Source organism: Accipiter gentilis, chromosome 34 (genome assembly GCF_929443795.1).
Source record: "Accipiter gentilis chromosome 34, bAccGen1.1, whole genome shotgun sequence".
Classification (NCBI taxonomy): Eukaryota; Metazoa; Chordata; class Aves; order Accipitriformes; family Accipitridae; genus Astur; species Astur gentilis.
Genome location: NC_064913.1, coordinates 9,359,643 through 9,379,417, shown reverse-complemented (window position 1 = coordinate 9,379,417; position 19,775 = coordinate 9,359,643). Strand labels below are relative to the sequence as shown.

At 38.0% G+C, this 19,775-nt stretch overlaps 2 protein-coding genes across 2 annotated transcripts in view; one reads left to right on the top strand and one right to left on the bottom strand.

Moving 5' to 3' along the window:
* LRRIQ1 (leucine rich repeats and IQ motif containing 1) overlaps window positions 1-2,061 on the bottom strand; it is a 111,652-nt gene extending 109,591 nt beyond the window's left edge. The window contains exons 1-2 of the mRNA XM_049792260.1: window positions 1,906-2,061; window positions 595-706 (exon numbers count right to left, since the gene is read on the bottom strand). Of these exons, the coding sequence (XP_049648217.1) occupies window positions 595-706; window positions 1,906-2,034 (241 nt within the window). The 5' untranslated portion in view covers window positions 2,035-2,061. The remainder of the gene's footprint in view (window positions 1-594; window positions 707-1,905) is intronic.
* Window positions 2,062-5,106: 3,045 nt separating this feature from the next.
* On the top strand, window positions 5,107-15,647 carry TSPAN19 (tetraspanin 19). The gene is given in 9 exon segments (XM_049792261.1): window positions 5,107-5,130; window positions 6,170-6,262; window positions 6,351-6,423; window positions 7,481-7,611; window positions 8,432-8,506; window positions 10,317-10,427; window positions 12,877-13,020; window positions 14,310-14,393; window positions 15,573-15,647. Coding segments are annotated over 9 exon segments (810 nt in total).
* The last annotated feature ends 4,128 nt before the right edge of the window (window positions 15,648-19,775 follow it).

Genomic DNA, 19,775 nt, shown 5'->3' with positions numbered 1-19,775 from the left:
TAATACTGAACTTTTGTTCACAAAGACGGTTACACTAAATGTGTGTGAAACCCAAGATGATGTGAAAAACTAGAATGGAACAGACAATGCCAATTCTCTGGCATGTAAACGATGAGCTTGGCTTCATTCACACAGCTGACACAGCAATATTGTTCCCAATTACAAGGTAATTTCATTTAATGCTAGCTTTTTAGCTAGTCTCTGCTAAAGACAGACTTTAAACATATCCTGTGGGGTTCAACTGTATCTAACTGTATCTAACTCCAGCTCCCAGGGACTTCATTTTATATTGTTATGAAGAGTCTGGCCCAGGTCTTGTTTCAGAGAATGATCCTGCAACTTGCCTTGATCTATCTATGGTTTCGCATCAGATGACTTTTTAGAAAAATTCAATTCATACTCAGATGTTAATTCTAGAAGACAGCATTGCATGGTTTTATTCCTAAAGATTTTCAGCATGCTGTCAGAAGTTGATGCAATAGGTTTCACTGCTTGCTCTACTTAAAAGTTTGCATTGTTTTACTGATGATTGTTAGTCTAACTTCCACTGGCAATATGAGGTGCATAAATATTGTAACTGTGACCCCTGCTTACTTGTAGTTTCTTCATCTTCTAAGTCATGTAGTATAAGCTTTTCAGCATCTTGATTTCTGCTCTTTATAAAGTTTAAATAGGAGAGAACTGACTCTGGCAAGTCATCTGAAATCTAGAAAAACACAACATTTGACATAAATTCTACGTTTTCATCTCACAGCCATGACCAGAGGCAAATACTTGACATGCAAGAATAAAGACTCGTGTTGGCTTCACCTATAAAGCACTGATGGAGATTTAGTAGCAATTGGTACCAAAATTGTTCCCAATTCCTACACTCTTCCTATTGCCTTATCACCCACTGAACAATTAATAGTTATTTTTAACTACATTCTAATTAAATTTTGATTGGAACACATTTTAGTAACTGATCTTCCACTATCTTCAGAAACATGTTTCAATTAACATTTTCTTTATGTGTTGGACCATGAAATTAAGTAAAAGGTTAAGACAAAAACTAACGAATAGCTATGATGCACATGATCTTTTTCTTAAATATGTTCAGACTCTTTAAAAAATAAATTAATTTCAAATTTACTAATGTTTAAAGTATGCATGTAAATCAAATGCTTCAACTTTCTATTCTAAAGACTGTCTTTAATGCAAGGATTTGGGAAAATGGACTGCCTTCTCTCAGATGTGTAAATTGCAGTAAACATTGCTGGCATTCAGCATGTAAGTGCATAAAAAATTGTCACTGATGCCTTTGCCTATCTTTATGTCATATCAGACATATGATTTATGGTCACATATGACAAATGTCATCTACCTTAATATCCTGTAGACCGATCCTTTTGCTACGAGTCTGAAAGATTAAAATAACTGAAAAGGACCCAAATAACTGATTGGATTTCAGAGGAAAATCTTTCCCCAAAATAAGAAGTCATCCAAAAACAGAGGAGATGAAGCACCAATTTATATGAAATTAATTATTAGGAAGTCTTCAAACATAAGACAATCTCTTGTAAGATTTAAATACAGATTTAAATGAAGAATCATTGGCTTATTCATCCAGATTTAATCTACCTCACTAGGTTTAATAAAATCTTCCAGCTTCATAGGATTCTAAAACAAATCATTACCTACGTATGAGTCTGATTTTCTCACTTAAGCAGAATGCTGATGCTCGTCTCTTTTATTGTCTTATTATGATTGGAGGTCACATTTTTCATGAAGCAATACTACTGAGAGTACTTTTCAGAAGAAATCCTCAGGTTAGGTATGTCAGGAAAATGTTCATTCATCAGATAGGCTTTCCAATGCCCATACTACTTTCAAGCAGAAATAGAAGCAGCAGCACTGAATACTTACTGTCTCACTGTCACTCAAAGCTTCATCTGATACCTCTGTGTCAGGATTACCCGCTTCAAAGGAAGAAACACTGATTCTGCTTAATTCAATTTCTATTTCTTTTTCAATTCCTTCGATATCTTCTGACATTCTGCTTTCCACAGTGTCTTATCTGCTTTCAAATCTACACAAAGAGAATATTAACTGTCAGCACCTCGTGAACCTTAATAAACAGGGTGCTCATTTAGCATAAATTTATTCAGATGTATTGGCTTAAAACATGAAATGGAACATCAGAAGTTTGTTCTGAACACCTGACTCCATACCAACAGGAGAAAATAAGAAAAAGATTAGTTTATGATAACAGACACCATCCCCCCCTCCCCATTCTACCCCTCTAAATTTTGCAATTGTTACCAAATTTCAATATTAAAACCCTCTGCCTGCTCTCTACTCCTTGTGGACAGTATCAGTGCTACCTAAGCCTCACAAGGGTTTTTTATAGCCCTAATAACCGCAAAATAAAAAAAGAAAAGCTTCAAACATATTAAGGATTACAAAATAAGACTAAGAATCCAGAAAGCACTCGATAAAGTTGTAATGATACCGAGAAAGCAGTGAGAAATGGCCTAACCCACAGAAGTACAAGACTTGTACACGGACCCGGGCAGGAGGGGAAGGGGTCCCTCGCCGTCCCCCCTGCCCTCCGCAACTCGCGCCCCTCTCCTCCCCCTCAGCCCCAATTAGGGGACAGGGGAGGCAGCCCAGACCCGCTCCCTCAGAGGCAGCGAGCAGCTCCTCGTCCCTCGCCGGCTCTTGGAGCAGAAGCGACAGGCTGAGCGCATCTCAGCCGCGAAGCGGTTCCTCACTGAGAGAAACTACACCTCCCAGAAGGCCTCGCGGTGGGGAGCCCGCCGCCGCTTCCCGGAAAGACGGCGGAGCCGCCCCTTTGCATGCTGGGAGCTGTAGTCCGCCCCTCAGGGCACCCATGGCGTCCGCGCTCCGCGATCCACCCCGGCTAGCTACTCACTTCTCGTTCAGCCAAGCTCCTACCGGAGCCTCTCCCCCCCGCCGCCGCCGCCGCCTCCGGAGTCCGCCGGCCCCTCCGCTCTGAAATCCCGCAGCCTCCAACCGCCACCCGTCGGGCCCTCCGCGGGGAGGACGAGAGCCCCCGCCGCCGCGCTGTTAAACCGGCGGCGTCACCACGGCAACGGGCAACAGCGGCTCGGAAGGCAAGCGGGAGGATCCAAACTTCGCCAGCAGTTGGCGTTTCGCGCCGGTGGGGCGGGCGGCGGGCCCCCGCGGGAGGGCGCCGTCGTCAGCGTGGGACGGAACACCCGACAGCCCTCTTTTTCGTGTTTTTTTTTAAATTTTTGTTTTGTTTTAAGTCATGGACTGGAGTTTAGTGTCCAGAAGAAACTGGAATCGGCAATTAATCGGGCAGGAGGGGTACGGGGGGACCCGCACGCCCTGCCGCCTGCGCTGCGGGCAGGGAACTAAAAATAATAGTTCAAAAATAAAAAAGGTCGGAGAAAGGCGCGTACAAATTATTTGAGAGCTGGATAAAATGTCCCGCCGGGGAATTAAAGACTCACACGATTCAGTCTGGCAAAAGCGATACGGGGCAGGGCGGGTGCGGACAATAGCATTTTAGTGTGTAATGGTGTCTATAGGGAACGCATCTGTCCCGAAAGTCTGGTTAGGAATGCCAAGGTGCAAAGACAGGTATAACAGAAAAATAAGAGCTGAAAGGTAAAGACAGGTTTTACATAGAAAAGGAGCATTTCTGTGAGCAATGGGAAGGATCTGCCAAGGGTTGTAGGGGTTTCTCCCCCCTGAGCACCTTTCTGAGAGACTTTTGGTTGTCAACCGCAAAATACCGGATTCAAGGGCAACCCTCCACCATTTTCTGACAGGTGTGACGGGTGAGCAAGACATTTAAATCTTAGAACAACGGAAACTCATCCGTTCGAAATCCACCCTGCGACATCTCGGGCTTTACGGAATCACATAACCGGTGAAATTTTCGATGCGGTCAAGTCTTCAATCCGCACTCGGTGCCCATCCTGTCGTGCCCCTTGCTCTGCTGTCAGGGTGACTGAAGGCCACGGGCACCGCGTCGAGCGTTTTGCAAACGACTTCGCCAATTAAAAAAGGCGTTTCTGGAGGCCCGTGGCCCGTCACCAGGAAGTCAGGGGGATCAACAGAAGAAAAGCTCTCTGTTGTGAGGATGTGGTTAGGTTGTACTAGAGGAAGAAACATATCATTAGGGGACTGTGCTCTTTAAGGTAGGATGGAAATATTCGGAGCTGGTAAGGATTTTCTTGTGAAGTAGCAATGTAATGTAAAACCTACATCATTTTGTAAAGATAATATTTCTATTTTTCAGACAAATAAGATAAACTGAATTACTATTATTATTATTATTATGGCTCAAAATAAAGCATTGAAACCGCATAGTTATTACAACAGAACTATTGCAGATGCCAGTTTTCAAGTGAAATATGCAGCCATTCAGGGGTTTTTACTAGAACGACGCATCTCGCCAATGTTTTAATACATTCTGGTTTTGAAAATTCTGATGAAGTTTAATTACTCTTAAAAGTAGTGGATCTTCTTCAAGGGAAGTGCAAAACCAGTTATCTAATACAGTCTGTAAGTTTACATGGTGCATTATTGACCCGAATCCACTGGGGAGCTGGTTTGAGAAGCTTATAGCTTTCTTCATTCTGTGATTCAGCAACAGAAGTTTTATAATCCAGGCAATGAGGATCTTGGCAGGGGAGGCAAAGCTTGTGTTTGCAGCATCTTTTCTTCTGATCAACAAATTTGATACATATGTAACATATGTTTTGTATGTAAAATAAGTTAACGCAAGATATTTTTTGACCGCAGAAGCTTCATCTTTGTCATTTTTTTTCTGTGTTACAAGTAACAGCAGACATAACTTCTCATTGTAATCAATCTGTAGTAATTCTGACAGAAGACAAGAACAATTCCTTTCAAACAAATCTCTTTGCGTTAGAAAATACTTTCTGAAGGGTATGCCTATGCTGGTTATGTTCACACGTCTGTGCATGTTTGTGTGCCTGCCTGCTTTATACAAGGGAAGCGTAAGACAACTGCGGTCGGCTGCTATTGCAGAAACCATTTTCTAACACTGCTGCTCTGGGACTCCCCTCAGCTTGTACCACAAAGTCGGGCAGAGCAAAATGCTGGAGTATGTTTACAGAAGGGGCAAGACAGGTGAAAGGGAACATGAGGTGGGGGACAAATGTATGAGTTTTACTCTCTGTGCAAAAATCTTGATAGGCCCAGAAGATACGGTATCCAATAATGATAATAATGATACATAAAAAAAGAAGTCCTGCATCAGAGAGTTTACAGTGCTAGGGGTTCCTGCTGAAATATGCTGAACTACGCTCAAGATGTGAATGCCTGTGTGACTTCACTGCAGTCCTGTCAACATTTGCAAGTATTTGCAAGGGCAATACAGTTGGTACTTGGGTTCTAATGCGCTCTTTACATGTATTTCAGGGGCAGTTGCTATGGGTAGGGTCTCTGCTTGCCCTCCCATTGACCAAGCACCCAACTGCTGTTGATGACAGAAGTGCATTTCTTGATTTAGTTTCATTTCAAAGGAATTCAACCTTTCACATCCTGTTACATTCCACAACAAAAAAACAGAGGAAAAAAGTAAGTGGTGGTGACTGGGAGGTTCAGTTCGAAAGTGTAAAGCGTACTCCGGAGTTTGCTGCAAGACGGTTGCACCATTTAATAGCTCTCATGGCTTTGCTAGAACTGTGTGCTGGATCGCACTGAAATCATTAGGCTGTATCTGCTATTTTCAACAAAAATCGAATCGGGTCATGTAGACAAAGGAGGGCTTATATCTTTACTATAGTTCTCCCTCTTCGTTTCAGCTGCTATCCTTAATAATTGGTAAAAGTGCATTGAAGAATATAAGGACAAGTGTATGCCAGGCTATGTAACTCTTGCCGTCTCTGCAATATAAATTTTCATACATACATGCTGCCTCCAAATGTAACAGTTAAGAGAAAAATTATAAAAAAATAAATACTTTTGTACAATATAACATTAGAGGCAATTGAGACCAGACACCATCTTGCTTCTTCTACTGTTGCTACTATTATTTTTTTTTTCAATCTATCAGGTGACTGTTTAAATTTATAAAACATTATCTGAAGAAAATAAATCCCATTGTAATTGGTATGCTTAGTTATATCTGTTTCATATTGAACTGAATATATGATTATATTTTCAGCTGTGATTCAAAACTGAAAACAGAAGAATGAAAATAAGAGATAAGATACTAATACAGAAGTACTACTTAAATGTCTTCAATGGAATTTTCTTGGTAAAAATTCTGTTTTCTTATTTAGCAGCTTCAAATTAATTTTTTTGAAATGTGTTGAATTAAAACAATAATCCTCCTTTTTTTCCAGGCTCTGGGTCTTATGCTTTTGACATTTGGCCTGTGGCTTTTATTTGACAGAAACAATTTATTCAGTGAGTTATGTGAGTAAAAATATAGTTTTTCTTTTGTTTTAAATGATTGCAGGATAAATCAACAGAAAGCGTGATGGAATTTTTTCCCACAAGGTGGCAGTATTGGATCGAAATGCGTAGGCTTTTTTCTGTTGTGTATTTATTCCCTCAATAGACAGTATGATTATCAAATAAATATATATCAGTATATCTACAATTTATATATGATTATAATTTATACAATTTATATATTTCTCTTGGTGTATAGCTTATAGATGAATCACTAGCCTATAAATCAGCTCTGTTGCTCTTTTCTTTATATAATTTACCAGACTGCATTTGGCCTTCATTTGACAAGATTGTAGATCGTTTAGGTGGATATTTGGGTGGAATGAAAACAAGTTGGAGCTTGAGCCTTTCCGTACAGATATTCTTTTTTCCCAGAGTGTCTATCAAATTATTTCACAGAGAAGTAAGTTTTGGGTCACATAGCAACAACTGTGCTCTTAAAGAGTTGTCTACCTTGGCTATGCCAAGGAGCATCAGTTACCAGCTGATGGGATGGGAACCATCCAATACAGTAATTTTGGAATGAAGCATTGGAGATGGAAGTAATGAAAACCCCTGCTACTTTCCATATCTATGGAAAAATGGTTAAAGTGGAAAGGCGAAAGCAGCCAGTCACAAAGGAAGATAGCACTGAATCTGAGTATGGATTTAATGAGAACAATATCTATGTCCACATAAGATTTGTACATGTGCTACTAATTTTTGGCAAACAGAAAAAAATGTGTAAACTTGTAATTGTCCTCTGATTTCACTATGAGTGGTTCGCATTGTTCAACTATGTTCTGTTTCCATCTCATTTGTTGTTACCATCCCCTGCATTTATGAAAATACATCTTTTTCTTTCTGTGGCTGTAGATAGCATGAGTAATAATAATACGCTTTCATCATTCTGCTATTTCCATCCTTTCACTAATGGTATTGCAAAGATTTAATTGTTTTTCTCGTATAAGTTTTGTAAGTCGAAGTCTCAAAAAAAAAAAAAAAAGAGAAGTGACAGTATGAATTCACTCTGTTACAGTTTCTTCAGGCAAGAACCAGCTAGTGGCATATATTTCTTGTATATTACTTGGAATTGGATCTGTTATTACTTTTACTTCAGCCGTGGGATTCCTTGGAAATGTTATGGAAAACAAATGTCTACTAGTTACAGTAAGTGTAAATCAGACTCCAACTTTCTTGTAAAATGAAAGGGAGTTTTGTGTGCATGAAAACTGTGATCCTGTCTTGATGTTGTGATTTCCACATACGGTGCTTAACAAATCTGCTGATAGAAAGCAGATAGATAAAGTCCTGGCTCAAATGAAATCTGAACAAACCTGAAGATCCTTCCATATCACTGTCTGAATATTTTCAATGACAAAATACTGGCAGTTTGATGCAGCAAAGATTTTAACCACTGTATTTATTAACTTTGAGATTTTAAAATTAATTTAGTATTGAAATTATGCAGAGAAACTCTCCCTCAGTATGTGCTCACATGCTTAGTATGTGCTGAAGGAATAAAGAAAACCTGCCCCAAAATATTGCAGGTTGAAGGCACAGGTAGCTACAGTATGGCTACAATATCGACATGGAGAGTATGATTAAAAAGCTCTTACCTATGTAGACCTACCTGGATACTCCATATTTATATACAATTCCTGCTTTTTAAGGGCAGAACACTTTGATTTCTGAAAAACCACACTGTAACTATACATTCTTATGATCCCTTTGATCACATATTTTCCTTTGTCTTTTGTTTATTGTCACCCTTTTTGCATGATCTGTTTTAGACTATGTGAAGGCTGAAGCAGAGAACTATTCTACTGATTCATTTGTTAAGCCCTACTAATACTAATATCAATTGGCACAAGAGTGAGAGGAGTCCGGGGGCTATAACCAGGATTATACATGAGCTTCTGGAATTTTTTATTGCATTGCTCACTTGTTCAATATTATGTTTAGACATAATTTGGGGGTTTTTTTTCAGTATATGAGTTTTCAAATCCTGGTGTTTGTTACCCTGATGGCAGTATCAGTGCTGATATTCATGAAGAAAGAAGAGGTATGTAAGTAAATTATGTGTGACTGCTGATAATTTCAAAATAGTTTCTTGCAATTAAAAAAATTCTAATAGACAATCCTCACTGTATACTGCATCACCATTTGTTTGAACTTGACTACTCTACATATCAACGAGGTATAGCAGAAGATATGGAAAACTTAATTTGAGGAATCCAGCATGGTTCAATAGTTGTAAAGGGGAGTGCATGGAAATATATTTCCAGTTTCTCCTCTGCAACAAAACATACTCTTCCTGTGGAAGCAACAGTGTAAGGGACAGCTTTATTCCTTCTTGAGGGATGACCCAGAAAGTCCTCTTTTCTGGACATCAGCAGAGGTAGGAGAAAGCATTAGATGCTAACCTGTGTCTGCTAGCAGGTGTTAATAGTAGTACGCTGTGCAATTGATTGTAGAGTAGGATTCATTGGTATCATGGCATGCAAAGTATACTAATGAATTACTAATTTTATTGCTTGAGCCTGTGTTTTAGGTCCAAGTAGAGATCTAATATAAAGAATATGTATCTTTGCTTTTAGCAACAGGAAGCAACAATAAATACCAACATAGCTGTTGTCACTAGTAACTGTACTGCTTTGAAGCTTTATTCAGTAATTTATTTTTCTAAATATAGCAACTCCCAATAGCTTGAGTATTCCTCACAGTATTATATGGAAGGTGATTTGTACTGAATCCATACTGGTCCGTCTGCTTCCCTATTCCATAATTGCAAAATCTATGGTTCGAGAAAACATCCCAGGACACTGGTCTCATAAAGTTCATACAGTTCTCCAAATCCTGCTGCTATTCAGGCAGGGTACAGCACAAATAAATCAGTTTTACTCCATCAAAGTGAATATGTATCATCAAGATTTCTTCTTTAAATGTTAATTTATAATGATGGAATCCTCCCTGTTTTATACAATGGTTTTACATATTGAAAGATTGGAACTGTCAGGAATGAAGCATTCTGGAGTCAGCTATTTGTGCTAGGAAAATTGGCTGAAAGATTGCAGTTAAATTTATTTTATATCAACTGTAATTGCACTTGATCTCAACCTTAATTAAGTGTTGCTGAAGTATAATAAATGATGGTAACATCATCATTCACTGTGCAAGCATTTGAATTTTGTTTTTAGGATGGCTGTAGCAAGGGGAATGAGTTGGTGAAGCCTCATTTTTTTCTTGTTTTGTAATTAAACCTTTCAGTGACCTAGGAGATCTCCTATGCATGTATTCCCTGCTACATTCTCTATAACCACATTTTTTGTGATCAGCTCGTCCACTTCAATTACTGTTGAAGGTATATTTTAATAGTCTTTGCAAAGATACCTTATCTGGGGCCAACATGAGCTACTAACTCCCCTAGCACAAAGCAATACATGTCCTGGCCAGATTGCATGATGCCCACACAAGTTTGTATCACAGTAGGTGTAGAATCAATTTTGGTTTTGTGCTTATTATTATGTGGTGCTGTGCTTATTAAAAGTGAGTATGAGAGGTCGGTTTTAATATTTCAGGACAGATCAGGTGCATCTAAACTATGTTCCCTGGCTCTTCTGGCTCCATTTGGGCTAATCATCTTGTATCTGCCTGTGCTGTGTATGTGATTTGGGTCACTTCATTATCTTCCCCTTTTGCTTTTAACTTTCCCTTTAGTGCAATGGCTATGACATGTCTTAGATCATACTTGGCAAATTGATTAGAATGCTGTAGCTTGGAAGTAACCCTTGAAGAAACCTGAATATCAATAAATATCTGTGCACACTCTTATCAATATGCATATATCAATTGCTATAAATATTTATGAACAGGTCCACAATCAGTGGAACAACAGAATTGATGAAGTTATTTCTGAGTATGGGAATGAGAGTCTGGCTGAGCAGACACCTGTGTGGAACATTCTGAATGCTGTGCAGCACAACGTAAGGAAAAAACCCCACAAAATATCACCACCAAAAATACTGCATCAAACAAAAATGTGTATACCAATCAGAACTTACTTTAAAAAACTTACTTTAAAGCTCCTTTAGTAAAGGATTAATTTTTCAAGATCCGCTGCTAATATCTGATGTGGGTGGGCAGATTCCTTGCTGTTGTATGGAGTATTATGGATAAGATTAGGCTTTTGAAGTACTTGTCAATGTATGTAGGAGCAGACAGTTCTGGTCACTGAAGTTTACTGCAGCTGAAAAAAATGGTGGGTTACCTAATATCTTTGGCAGTGCTAGATATTGTAAAATACTTGGTCTGCTTAGGTCTCAAGACTGACCTGAACCGTGGACAAGCAGAGATGTTGTGAGGTCAAAGCAGAGCTCCTGCTGTGAGAGCATTTGAATAGGTATTGCACTGAGACTCTCTCAGAAATAATGCTTAAAGCCTCAAATGAGCTTGCAAATCAATACTTTCAGCACACATACTTAATTATTAATCATAAAATTTTTTGTGGCCTGGCAGGATGTAATTTGTTTCTTTTTTCAGAAAAGTCCTTTAAAACATTTGTATGGGATCAATTATTTGGAAGTTGTTAGCAATGTTTTTGACCAGTGGCCTACTATCCACCCTCCAAATTAATTCTTCATCATGAGCTTTTAATTACAAACACTACAGCTGAACAGTTTAATACGGTTTAATATGGTTCTATAGATGAGCTGTGAGTCCCTTAATATGATTTCTTGCAGAGGTGAGTCACATAGTCTTGGCAAACATTGAAGATAATTTATGATTCCCTATAACTCACGAAGCATGTATGTCTAGACTCAAGATTACAAATGCATTTGTAATGTATATTTAAAATCTGTTCTTTGAAAAGCTGGTCTTCTCTCATTGCATTCATGATTTCTCTAGTGATTAACGGTGACCCCATTATGTCAATGGTGCAGCTAGACTGCGCTGGTATACTTGAGCTCAGTTTTATTGAACTGTTGTGGGAGCACAGATTTCAGGAAAGCTACCTACCCACCACCTACCCTGGTGGGCATGTTTAAATTGTGGCAGATCTCAAAGTCTTGTGGATATTTTGCTGTTGGTTTCTAAGCCAGATAATGTATCAGATCTGCCAAGGTGAACTGTAATCACACTTTTGAATGAAACACTGCCATTCCCAAGTCTTGTGTTAACATGCTTCCAGCTCTTTACAGTATCATCGGCATCTGCCATGAGAAAAATAAAAAGCCTAAGATCATGAAGAGTATTAGAGAAGAACTGTATTTTTATATATATTTTGTAATATTTATTGTACGGCTTAAAGCTGGTGATATTTTTAACTGAACTTACAGACTTGTTGACATTGAAAGCTTTTACAGAGAAAGGACAGTTTTGGCTAAGTTACCTAATTTTTCAAAATTTAGAAGCAGTATTTCTTGGATTGACTCTCCAGAACACAAAATGAGATGCTTTTGTTTAGCACCTCTGAACTCAAATATGACAGACTTTTCATCCCACAAAACAATTCAAATATTTCTGAAGTTTCATCCTGATTCAAAAAGAGAAACTTGGAATTTCCTGCATGACAAGAATTCCATTCTCCAAGCTGTTTGATGGTTTAGTTTGGTTTTGTGTTACTGGTATTGAAATAGATTATAGGGAGGAGCTAGCTGATAATCCATTTGAACAGGGCACAGTATTTGCTTTGTGCTTCAAGTCTGAGCTATGTGTTCACAAGAGATCAATTGCTGCTAGAACGCAAGTTGGAAAAGGGAAACTTTCTAAAGATCTCTTGCTAGGAGTTTAGAATTTTTGCAAATATGACATTAGAATTGACAAAGGAGTAACTGAAAGTTTTCAAAATCTAGTCCCTATTTAAGTTTCTAGATCAGACTAAAACAGAGTGTCTGTGGTTTTATTTATTTAAATATGTTTTATAAAATCTGCCCCCATTTATTGTATTTATTATGAAACAACATTCTTTATGTTGTTTCCAATAATATATAGTTTTCTTTCTTCTTTTTGTTGTATTTCACAGTGAGCACATCCTTAATATAGCTTATTGCTTTCACACAATTTCAACATTGAAATTACTTTGGAAGCTTAAGGCTTATAGTCAAAATGCCCTACTTTAATCTGGGTTTGTATTATTTTTTTTTTATTTACATGTGTTCTAGAATAGTTCAGAGACTAAATGAAAGTTCCTTTCGAAAGTATATTTTAAGATCATATTGTTCTTAAGTCTGTATTATCCAGTTCATATCATGGGAAATGATACATACACAAGCATGAATCATCCCCTGCAGAAACCTCTCTCTACTGTATACAGAGCGTAACTATCTAGATGATTTAATCAACTAACAGCTAGCACTTCTTGGGGTGAGAATTCCTCTGTGTGACAGCCTGTATAAGTGTTAGAGTTACCAAGTTGCAGGATTTCTATCCTAGATGGAATGCTGTGGAAGATACAATGTCACACAGTGGGAAAGGAATAAAAACAAGGAAAATAGTACTCAGATCCCATGTTCATGCACAAAATCCAGTCTGAAGAAATGGTTTTGTGATGTCCCAAGGAATTCAACATACGGTATGGTAAGAAAAATCCTTTCTTGAAGAATGTAACTTTTGCTACTAAATGTACTTTGGAAAAAAAAATATACAAAACATGTTTTCCACTAAGACTTGGCTTACAAATGCCAAAGTATTAATAGTATTCATTGTTTTGTCTTTGGTCACTCTGAAGCCTTGGTTTTTACTTGTTAGGTGTCAGTCATTTAGGCAGTTGTAAATTAAGGATACTTCAAAAAAGCAGGAGTTGTGCCTGATCAATATCACAGGGACATTTAGTAGTGGTTTAAAAAGTAGTAAGCATCTTGGCATTCAGAAATCCATGCTGTGCAAATCAATGATGACAATGGAAAGTGACTGTATATAAAAATACAGTACATTTCCCACTTGTAAGTATGTCAGCAATGTCTCTACCTGTTTGTATTATCTGTTTCCAGAGATCTACAATACTTTACAGGATAAGAGGAATGAGCAAACTGTTGAAATATGAGATATGTTTCCTAAGACCAGTTCATTTACATGTCTTGCTATCAAGGGACCAGTTTGCATAGGACTATCAGATATCATCACCTGAACTGGAGCAAAGTGATACATATTATTCTCTTCTGTAAACCCTCCAGTGTTAATAGGGCTATACAGTGAGAACAAAAATTCAATGGGCAAACGTTGTTTCTTGACAATGCAGGACAGTAAATAATAGAAAGGATGTTGTCAAATGACATCTAGTATTGTCTTCCTTTGCTCATTAGTTTGGAATTGTTCCCTGTTTCTACAAACCCTTGTCATTATTAAAAGATCACTTCAAAGTGTAGAAAGTATTTATTTATATGTTTTATTATATTTATAGCTATTTTAAGCTATGTAATAGTTTATAATTTATTTTTAAAAGCAATATAATAAGCACAGACTGTAATCTGGAAAATATGCACATCCATTTCAGGATGCATAATGCATGAGAAGAAGTGAAAACTTGAAAATATTCTTTTAAGCATTCACTTGTAAGGTAATCTCTCAGTTATACTTACACAAAAGCAAATTCCCTTTTGATTAAGTCACAAGCTCTGGAACACTTCCATACAAAAATATCAGATTTACTGTTTATCTGTTTAGCTCAGATAATTTTTAAAAGGTTATAGCTAACTCTATGCAGTACACATTACTGATGTATTTGCTTTCTGGCAAGTAAATATCAGAACCCATCATAACATGCAGAAAGTTCTATATATTTTAAAAGTATGTTCTTATACAGATGCAATATGAATTCCAGATTTGAAATTATTTTTCTTGATATCTATTCATCTGTACTTGCTTAGGGGTGTGAAGAATATTTAAACACATGGTTTGAAAACAATGTTTTGATCTTAACTGCAATTACTATCAGCCTGCTAATTACACAGGTAAGAGTACTTTTCAGCTAAAATCCACAAAATATTGATATTCTGTTGGGGGTAAAAATCAATTCAGTGCCACTTGGCTTTGTCACGCTCTCCAAAATTTTGTAAAGCTTTCCATCAATTTTAAGTCAAGCACTGTTTACCAACAAACTCTGGTATATTCAAGCATCATCACAGATACTGGTGTCCAAAGTTTGTTGAACAAAATGTTTGATGTGACTTGTAAAAGCAAACGACATTGCAAAGATGGGAAACAGTTAAAGAGAATGTAAAATCTGTGGAATAAAAGACCTCTTTTGTCCTCTGTTTGTACAGAACCTCATCCATGAATATGCTAAATCAAAAAATGCTAAATAAAAAAATAGAAAGTCATGAAACCCCTCCCCCCACATATCTATGAAAAAAATTATTGGGCAATAAGGAATAAAGTTTTCAATATCAAAACAAAATCATATGAATAATGACAACAAGAATTGGTTGGTCACTCCACAGACATCCTGAAGGTTGAGTACTATCAAGCAGGTGAAGGATCTTTAATAATATCTAAAATTGTGAGGTTAAAATGAGATTAAGTTCATTTTTACTCAGAGAATTAAAAGTACAACCTATTTTATCCCTTCCATATGTGGTACCTTCCCACAGAGGTAAGTAATAAAAACAGTCCGGCTATGGAGTGGGCCAGTTCAGTAATGAAAATGTTTCTTATTCCTACTCACGTAATCCTCACTAGTGCGGTACATCTGTGTGTGTATCATGATCTTCAAGGTACTGTCATTGACACCTTCTTGTCAGATGGGAAAGAGCTGTTATCCCCATTCAAGAGGTTAAGACCAAGAATCATAGAATCATTTAGGTTGGAAAAGACCTTGAAGATCATCAAGTCCAACTGTTTTTGGATTCATAGGGCACTGCAACACTAAACTGAATTATGTGCCACTTGAAATAGATTTCAAGATACTTCTGTGGATGTGGGCCCAAGTGACTTGCTGGAGGTCACACAGCAAGCCTGTACCAGAGCAGAGAATTCAGCTTGTGTATTCAGGCACATGTCCTGATCATTCTCCTTTGTATCCTTCTGCACTGTCATTCATAGGAGCCAGGTTAGCAGTCAGATTGATTCAGTCATGAGTGAGTATCAACACTTTCTTTGTTGTTTTTAACACACCCTTTTTCTTTTCTCAGATATTTTTGATCACACTAACTGGTCAGCTATGTAGAGACATCAGCAAGAATAATATTTGGCCAAATGAATTATGAACCCAGAGCATTGCTGTGGTCCAAGAATTATCTGATCCGTGCCTGTAACAGTCAACAATATTACTTCCACTAAAATTTGGGTGGGCTCAATGTATTGTAATCACTAGGATATTAACATTTGGGCTTTAATATGTTTGTTTGTTGTTCATGGCTATGAATATGATAGTATGCTACAAAATTATGTGTGTTGAAGTCTGAAGTACTATGCCATTTACTAGCTGGCTAATAAAACTTCCTGGTAAGCTCTTTCCTGAGTCTTCAGAACAATTTGTTCTGAGTGTTGTAAACAGTACTGTATAGTATACTGCACTTCGAAACAGAAGAAACCCTTTATCAGGTCCAGCTGAGAAAAAACATTTACAAAACTTTGCTGATACTTCTTTAGGCCTTTACCTCTCCTTGCAGTCCTTTTCTGTTTTGTCCTTTTCTGTTGTGTGGTTTAATCTCCAAAAATTTCACTGAGTTGTACAAATATTGGTCAGCTCTTTTCCAAGAAGTGTTGTAGTAGACATCTTTCATTCTTGCTGAATGGCTCTTCCCATTCATTTAATCAAATGGCTTCAGTGGTTTAGGTGGAGTAAGCTTAAAAAGCTAAAACATTCTCTACCCTCTGAGCAGTGAGGTGACCTGGGATATCTTGAGGAAAACTGAGGAAGGTGTGGTATTACAAGTGTAGGTGGTAGCATTATTAATTATTTTTTGTCTAAAACTTCCCATTTCAGTAATCCATTTTCTGGTGCTTATAAATTTGGTAACGTCTTTTTATTTAGGCTAAAAAATTTCCATTTCAAGTGCCTTCCACAGGCTGAGTTTTGTACTTAGAGAACTTAAAATAAAAGAAATGTGTCAATTCAGATGGGAATGGCGTGCTTGGAACAGAATCTGAATTCCAAACTTGTATTTTTTGTTCTGCCACCAGCAAAAATCTAAGGAACACAGTGATGAGGTCTCTCATCCCACTCAAATGTTTATCTGCATTAAGAATGGCAGATACCTGTTACCTTGATGTCTGTGATGGTTTAAGAAGTTTTAATCTCGTTATTGATGTAATTGAGAATACAATCTGAGAAGGATATTAAATAATAATAAATAAATCAACAATAGTTTTTTCAGTAATCTTCATTTTGCAATTTACAGAGTACTTCAGAAAATTAAGATCAAGAATCTGAATTTTAGTTCATAAGTATAATTCTAAAATATAAAGATAACCTAACTTCACTGTAACAAACATTACGTTTAAAAATTCCAACAATCTGGTAAAATAACAGAGCTACTTTTTCATTAGAAAGCAGATCCATTTCATTGACTAGGTCTGTGACACAGAGCAGGATATAACAACTATTTTTCACTTCTTTTTTCCATGCATCTAATATTCAACACGGAAACTGAAAACATCCCATCTACTTACAGAAGCCTTTCTTGTCACCTTTCACATCCTGCGGTAGTTTCAACTCCAGCTGAGCACTGGCTTTCCTGCATCCATCCCTGCATGCTTGGGCAGTGTCTCTCTTTTCCTCCTGGGTAGCCCATTGCCATTTCCACCTTCCGCATACTTTCTTTTTGTGTTTGAGACCAGTACCCAGTTATCCCAGTTTTGTGTTTGAGATCAGTTGACCGTTATCCATACTAGCCTTCTGCTATGCTTGCTCAATTTCCTGCGCATCAGCACGGATAGTTCTTGCACTCTGAGGAGGTCACCCTAGAAAATCAGCCAGCTCCTTGGGGCCCCTTTGCTCTTCATGGTAGTCTCACTTATGATCCTTCCAAGCAGATACCTAAGCAATCACTTGCTCACTTATTTGGGGATTTTAAAGTCCACAGTCTCATGGTCGTTGCAGATGAGATCCTTGATTTTTGCATTTCTAACCAGTTCTTCCTTGTTTGTTAGTAACAGAACCAACAGATCATCTTCTCTAGATGGTCTGTGGATCACCAGCATCAACCCAGTATTGTCAACACACTCCAGAAGTCTCCTGGGTTGCTTGCCCCAAGCCATATTGCCCTTCTAGCAGATGTCAGGTGGTTCCCCTGAGTGCAGGGGCCAGGAATCACAAGGCTTCCTCCTCCCGTTGCCTAAAGAAGACTTCGTGGACTTCCCCTTCTTGATCAGGCAGTGTCTGGTAGATACCTGCTATGCCATCACCTGCATTAGCTTGTCCTCTGAGCCTTGCCCATAAACTCTCAACCGGCTCGTCAGCCCTTTGACGGCAAAGCTCTGCATTGCTCCTGAGATATCAAGTGAAGTTGGCAGGGAGTGTCGCCTTCCCTCAAGAGCTATGTTTTCAGAAATGCAGAATACTTCAGTCAGTGTGAAGTAGCTTCTGCAGATACACAAATACTTCTATTCAATCCAGGTGGGATGGTTCTTCACTAGTCTAGCGCAGTAAATTGCATCCAAATCTAATAAACACCTATTCATGTTTCACTGGTTTGTTACATTTAAAATAATTACTTATGCACTCCCCCTGTTTTAAAAGGTTATTAAGGATGGGATCATCTGGGTAAAGGCAGCCATGTAAAAGCTGGACAAGTATCCTAGCGCATGTGGAGAGAAAGGTACTCCTGTAGAGTAATTCATCCAAGTTTTCCTAGGTAGGTATTATAGAATGACATCCTCTAGAAATACCTTTACTTTTCTGGTTTGAGTGGGAGCCTAGCTGTGCTAGCTTATAGTTTCTACAACTTGAAATGATTAACACTATATTAATTGGATCCCACTTTAATATTATGTAGTCAAGAATTCAGAAGGCCCCAAATAAAGTCACATGGGGAATCCGAATTTGTTCCTAATGTATCTGTATTATAAAATGGTTGTCAATTATGTGCTCACATACTGGCTTTCCACAGTAGGCTAAAATCCAAATTCTGTAAAAATGTACTGTGGTCTGTACCCAAATATTATTTTAAGATGAATAGAAGCAGCTCCTATTGTCCTCAGTGACAATTTGGCAAGCCCAAGTGAGAGGAGAATGTGTTGCAGTATGTAAGAAAATACTACACTATGCCTACCAAGACCTGTCATCAACGTTCACAATAAAATGTACATGCTGGCTGCTAAAATCTCCAGCAAGCACACAGATAATTAGACAATAGACATATGTTTGTGTGCAAGAAGATTATAAATAAAATTGGCAATGCTGCCACACATGCTGCTGGTGCTTAACAAGAATAAATATAAAAAGATCACTATTAATATAATGTTTAGTAAAAAAAGGAATAAGAAAGAATACAGGAAAAAAATTGTAGGGTGGAAAGTTTTTTGGTTTTTTTTAACGTTTTGAGATAAGAAAATGGAAACAAGTATCTGTTTGCCAATTTGTGCAATTCTCTTAGGTAGACACTAGAGGACACAGGGGGCTTAAGAATAATGCAGGACGTAGAAAAATAAACAAGTTTTACAGAATGCCATAACATACACACCTTTTACGTAGCTGACACTTTAAAACATAGTAAATAAGTCTGAAGGTGATAGCCATGTGGCACTGCACTGTCGGAGAAGATGATGTTTAAAGACAGTGTGCTTCAAAGGAATGGCATGGGAAACAACTCATGGTATCTGTGTTAGAGCTCAATAAGGTAATGAGTGGGTCCAGTTCAGCTAATTTAGAACTTGTAGCACCAATTTAGGAGATGTCCCTGAAAGGTTTATTGGTGTGAGAGTGCAGGGGGAAATCATAACAGCATAAATTCCCTATACAACAGAGACTGGGGTTATACGGTTGCTTTCGTGTGGCCTAAAAGCACTCTGCTGCTGAAGAGGTGGTCCCACTGTCTTCTGGTTCTTAGCCTTGCACCCATCTCTGGCTGGGCACTGGCACTGGTACCCGTGCAGCTTTGTGGGGAACTGGTCCAAGGCCTTGTCTGGTCTAAAAAAAAAATCCTACAAAAAAAAAAAAAAAAAAAAAAAATTAATGTGTTTAGGGGTTTGGTTGGTTGGTTGGTTTTTGTTTGTTTGGTTTGGTTTGGTATTTGGGGTTTTTGTTTGTTGGTTGTTTTTTTTTGCCAATACATGTCCAGTGTAAAATATATATACATTTCAGGGGTTGGAATTTTCATTCTGCCTCTCTGTACCTAGACTGTCCTAAGCCCTATGATAAAATAAGGCTCCCTCTTGCTTTCTTAGTATCT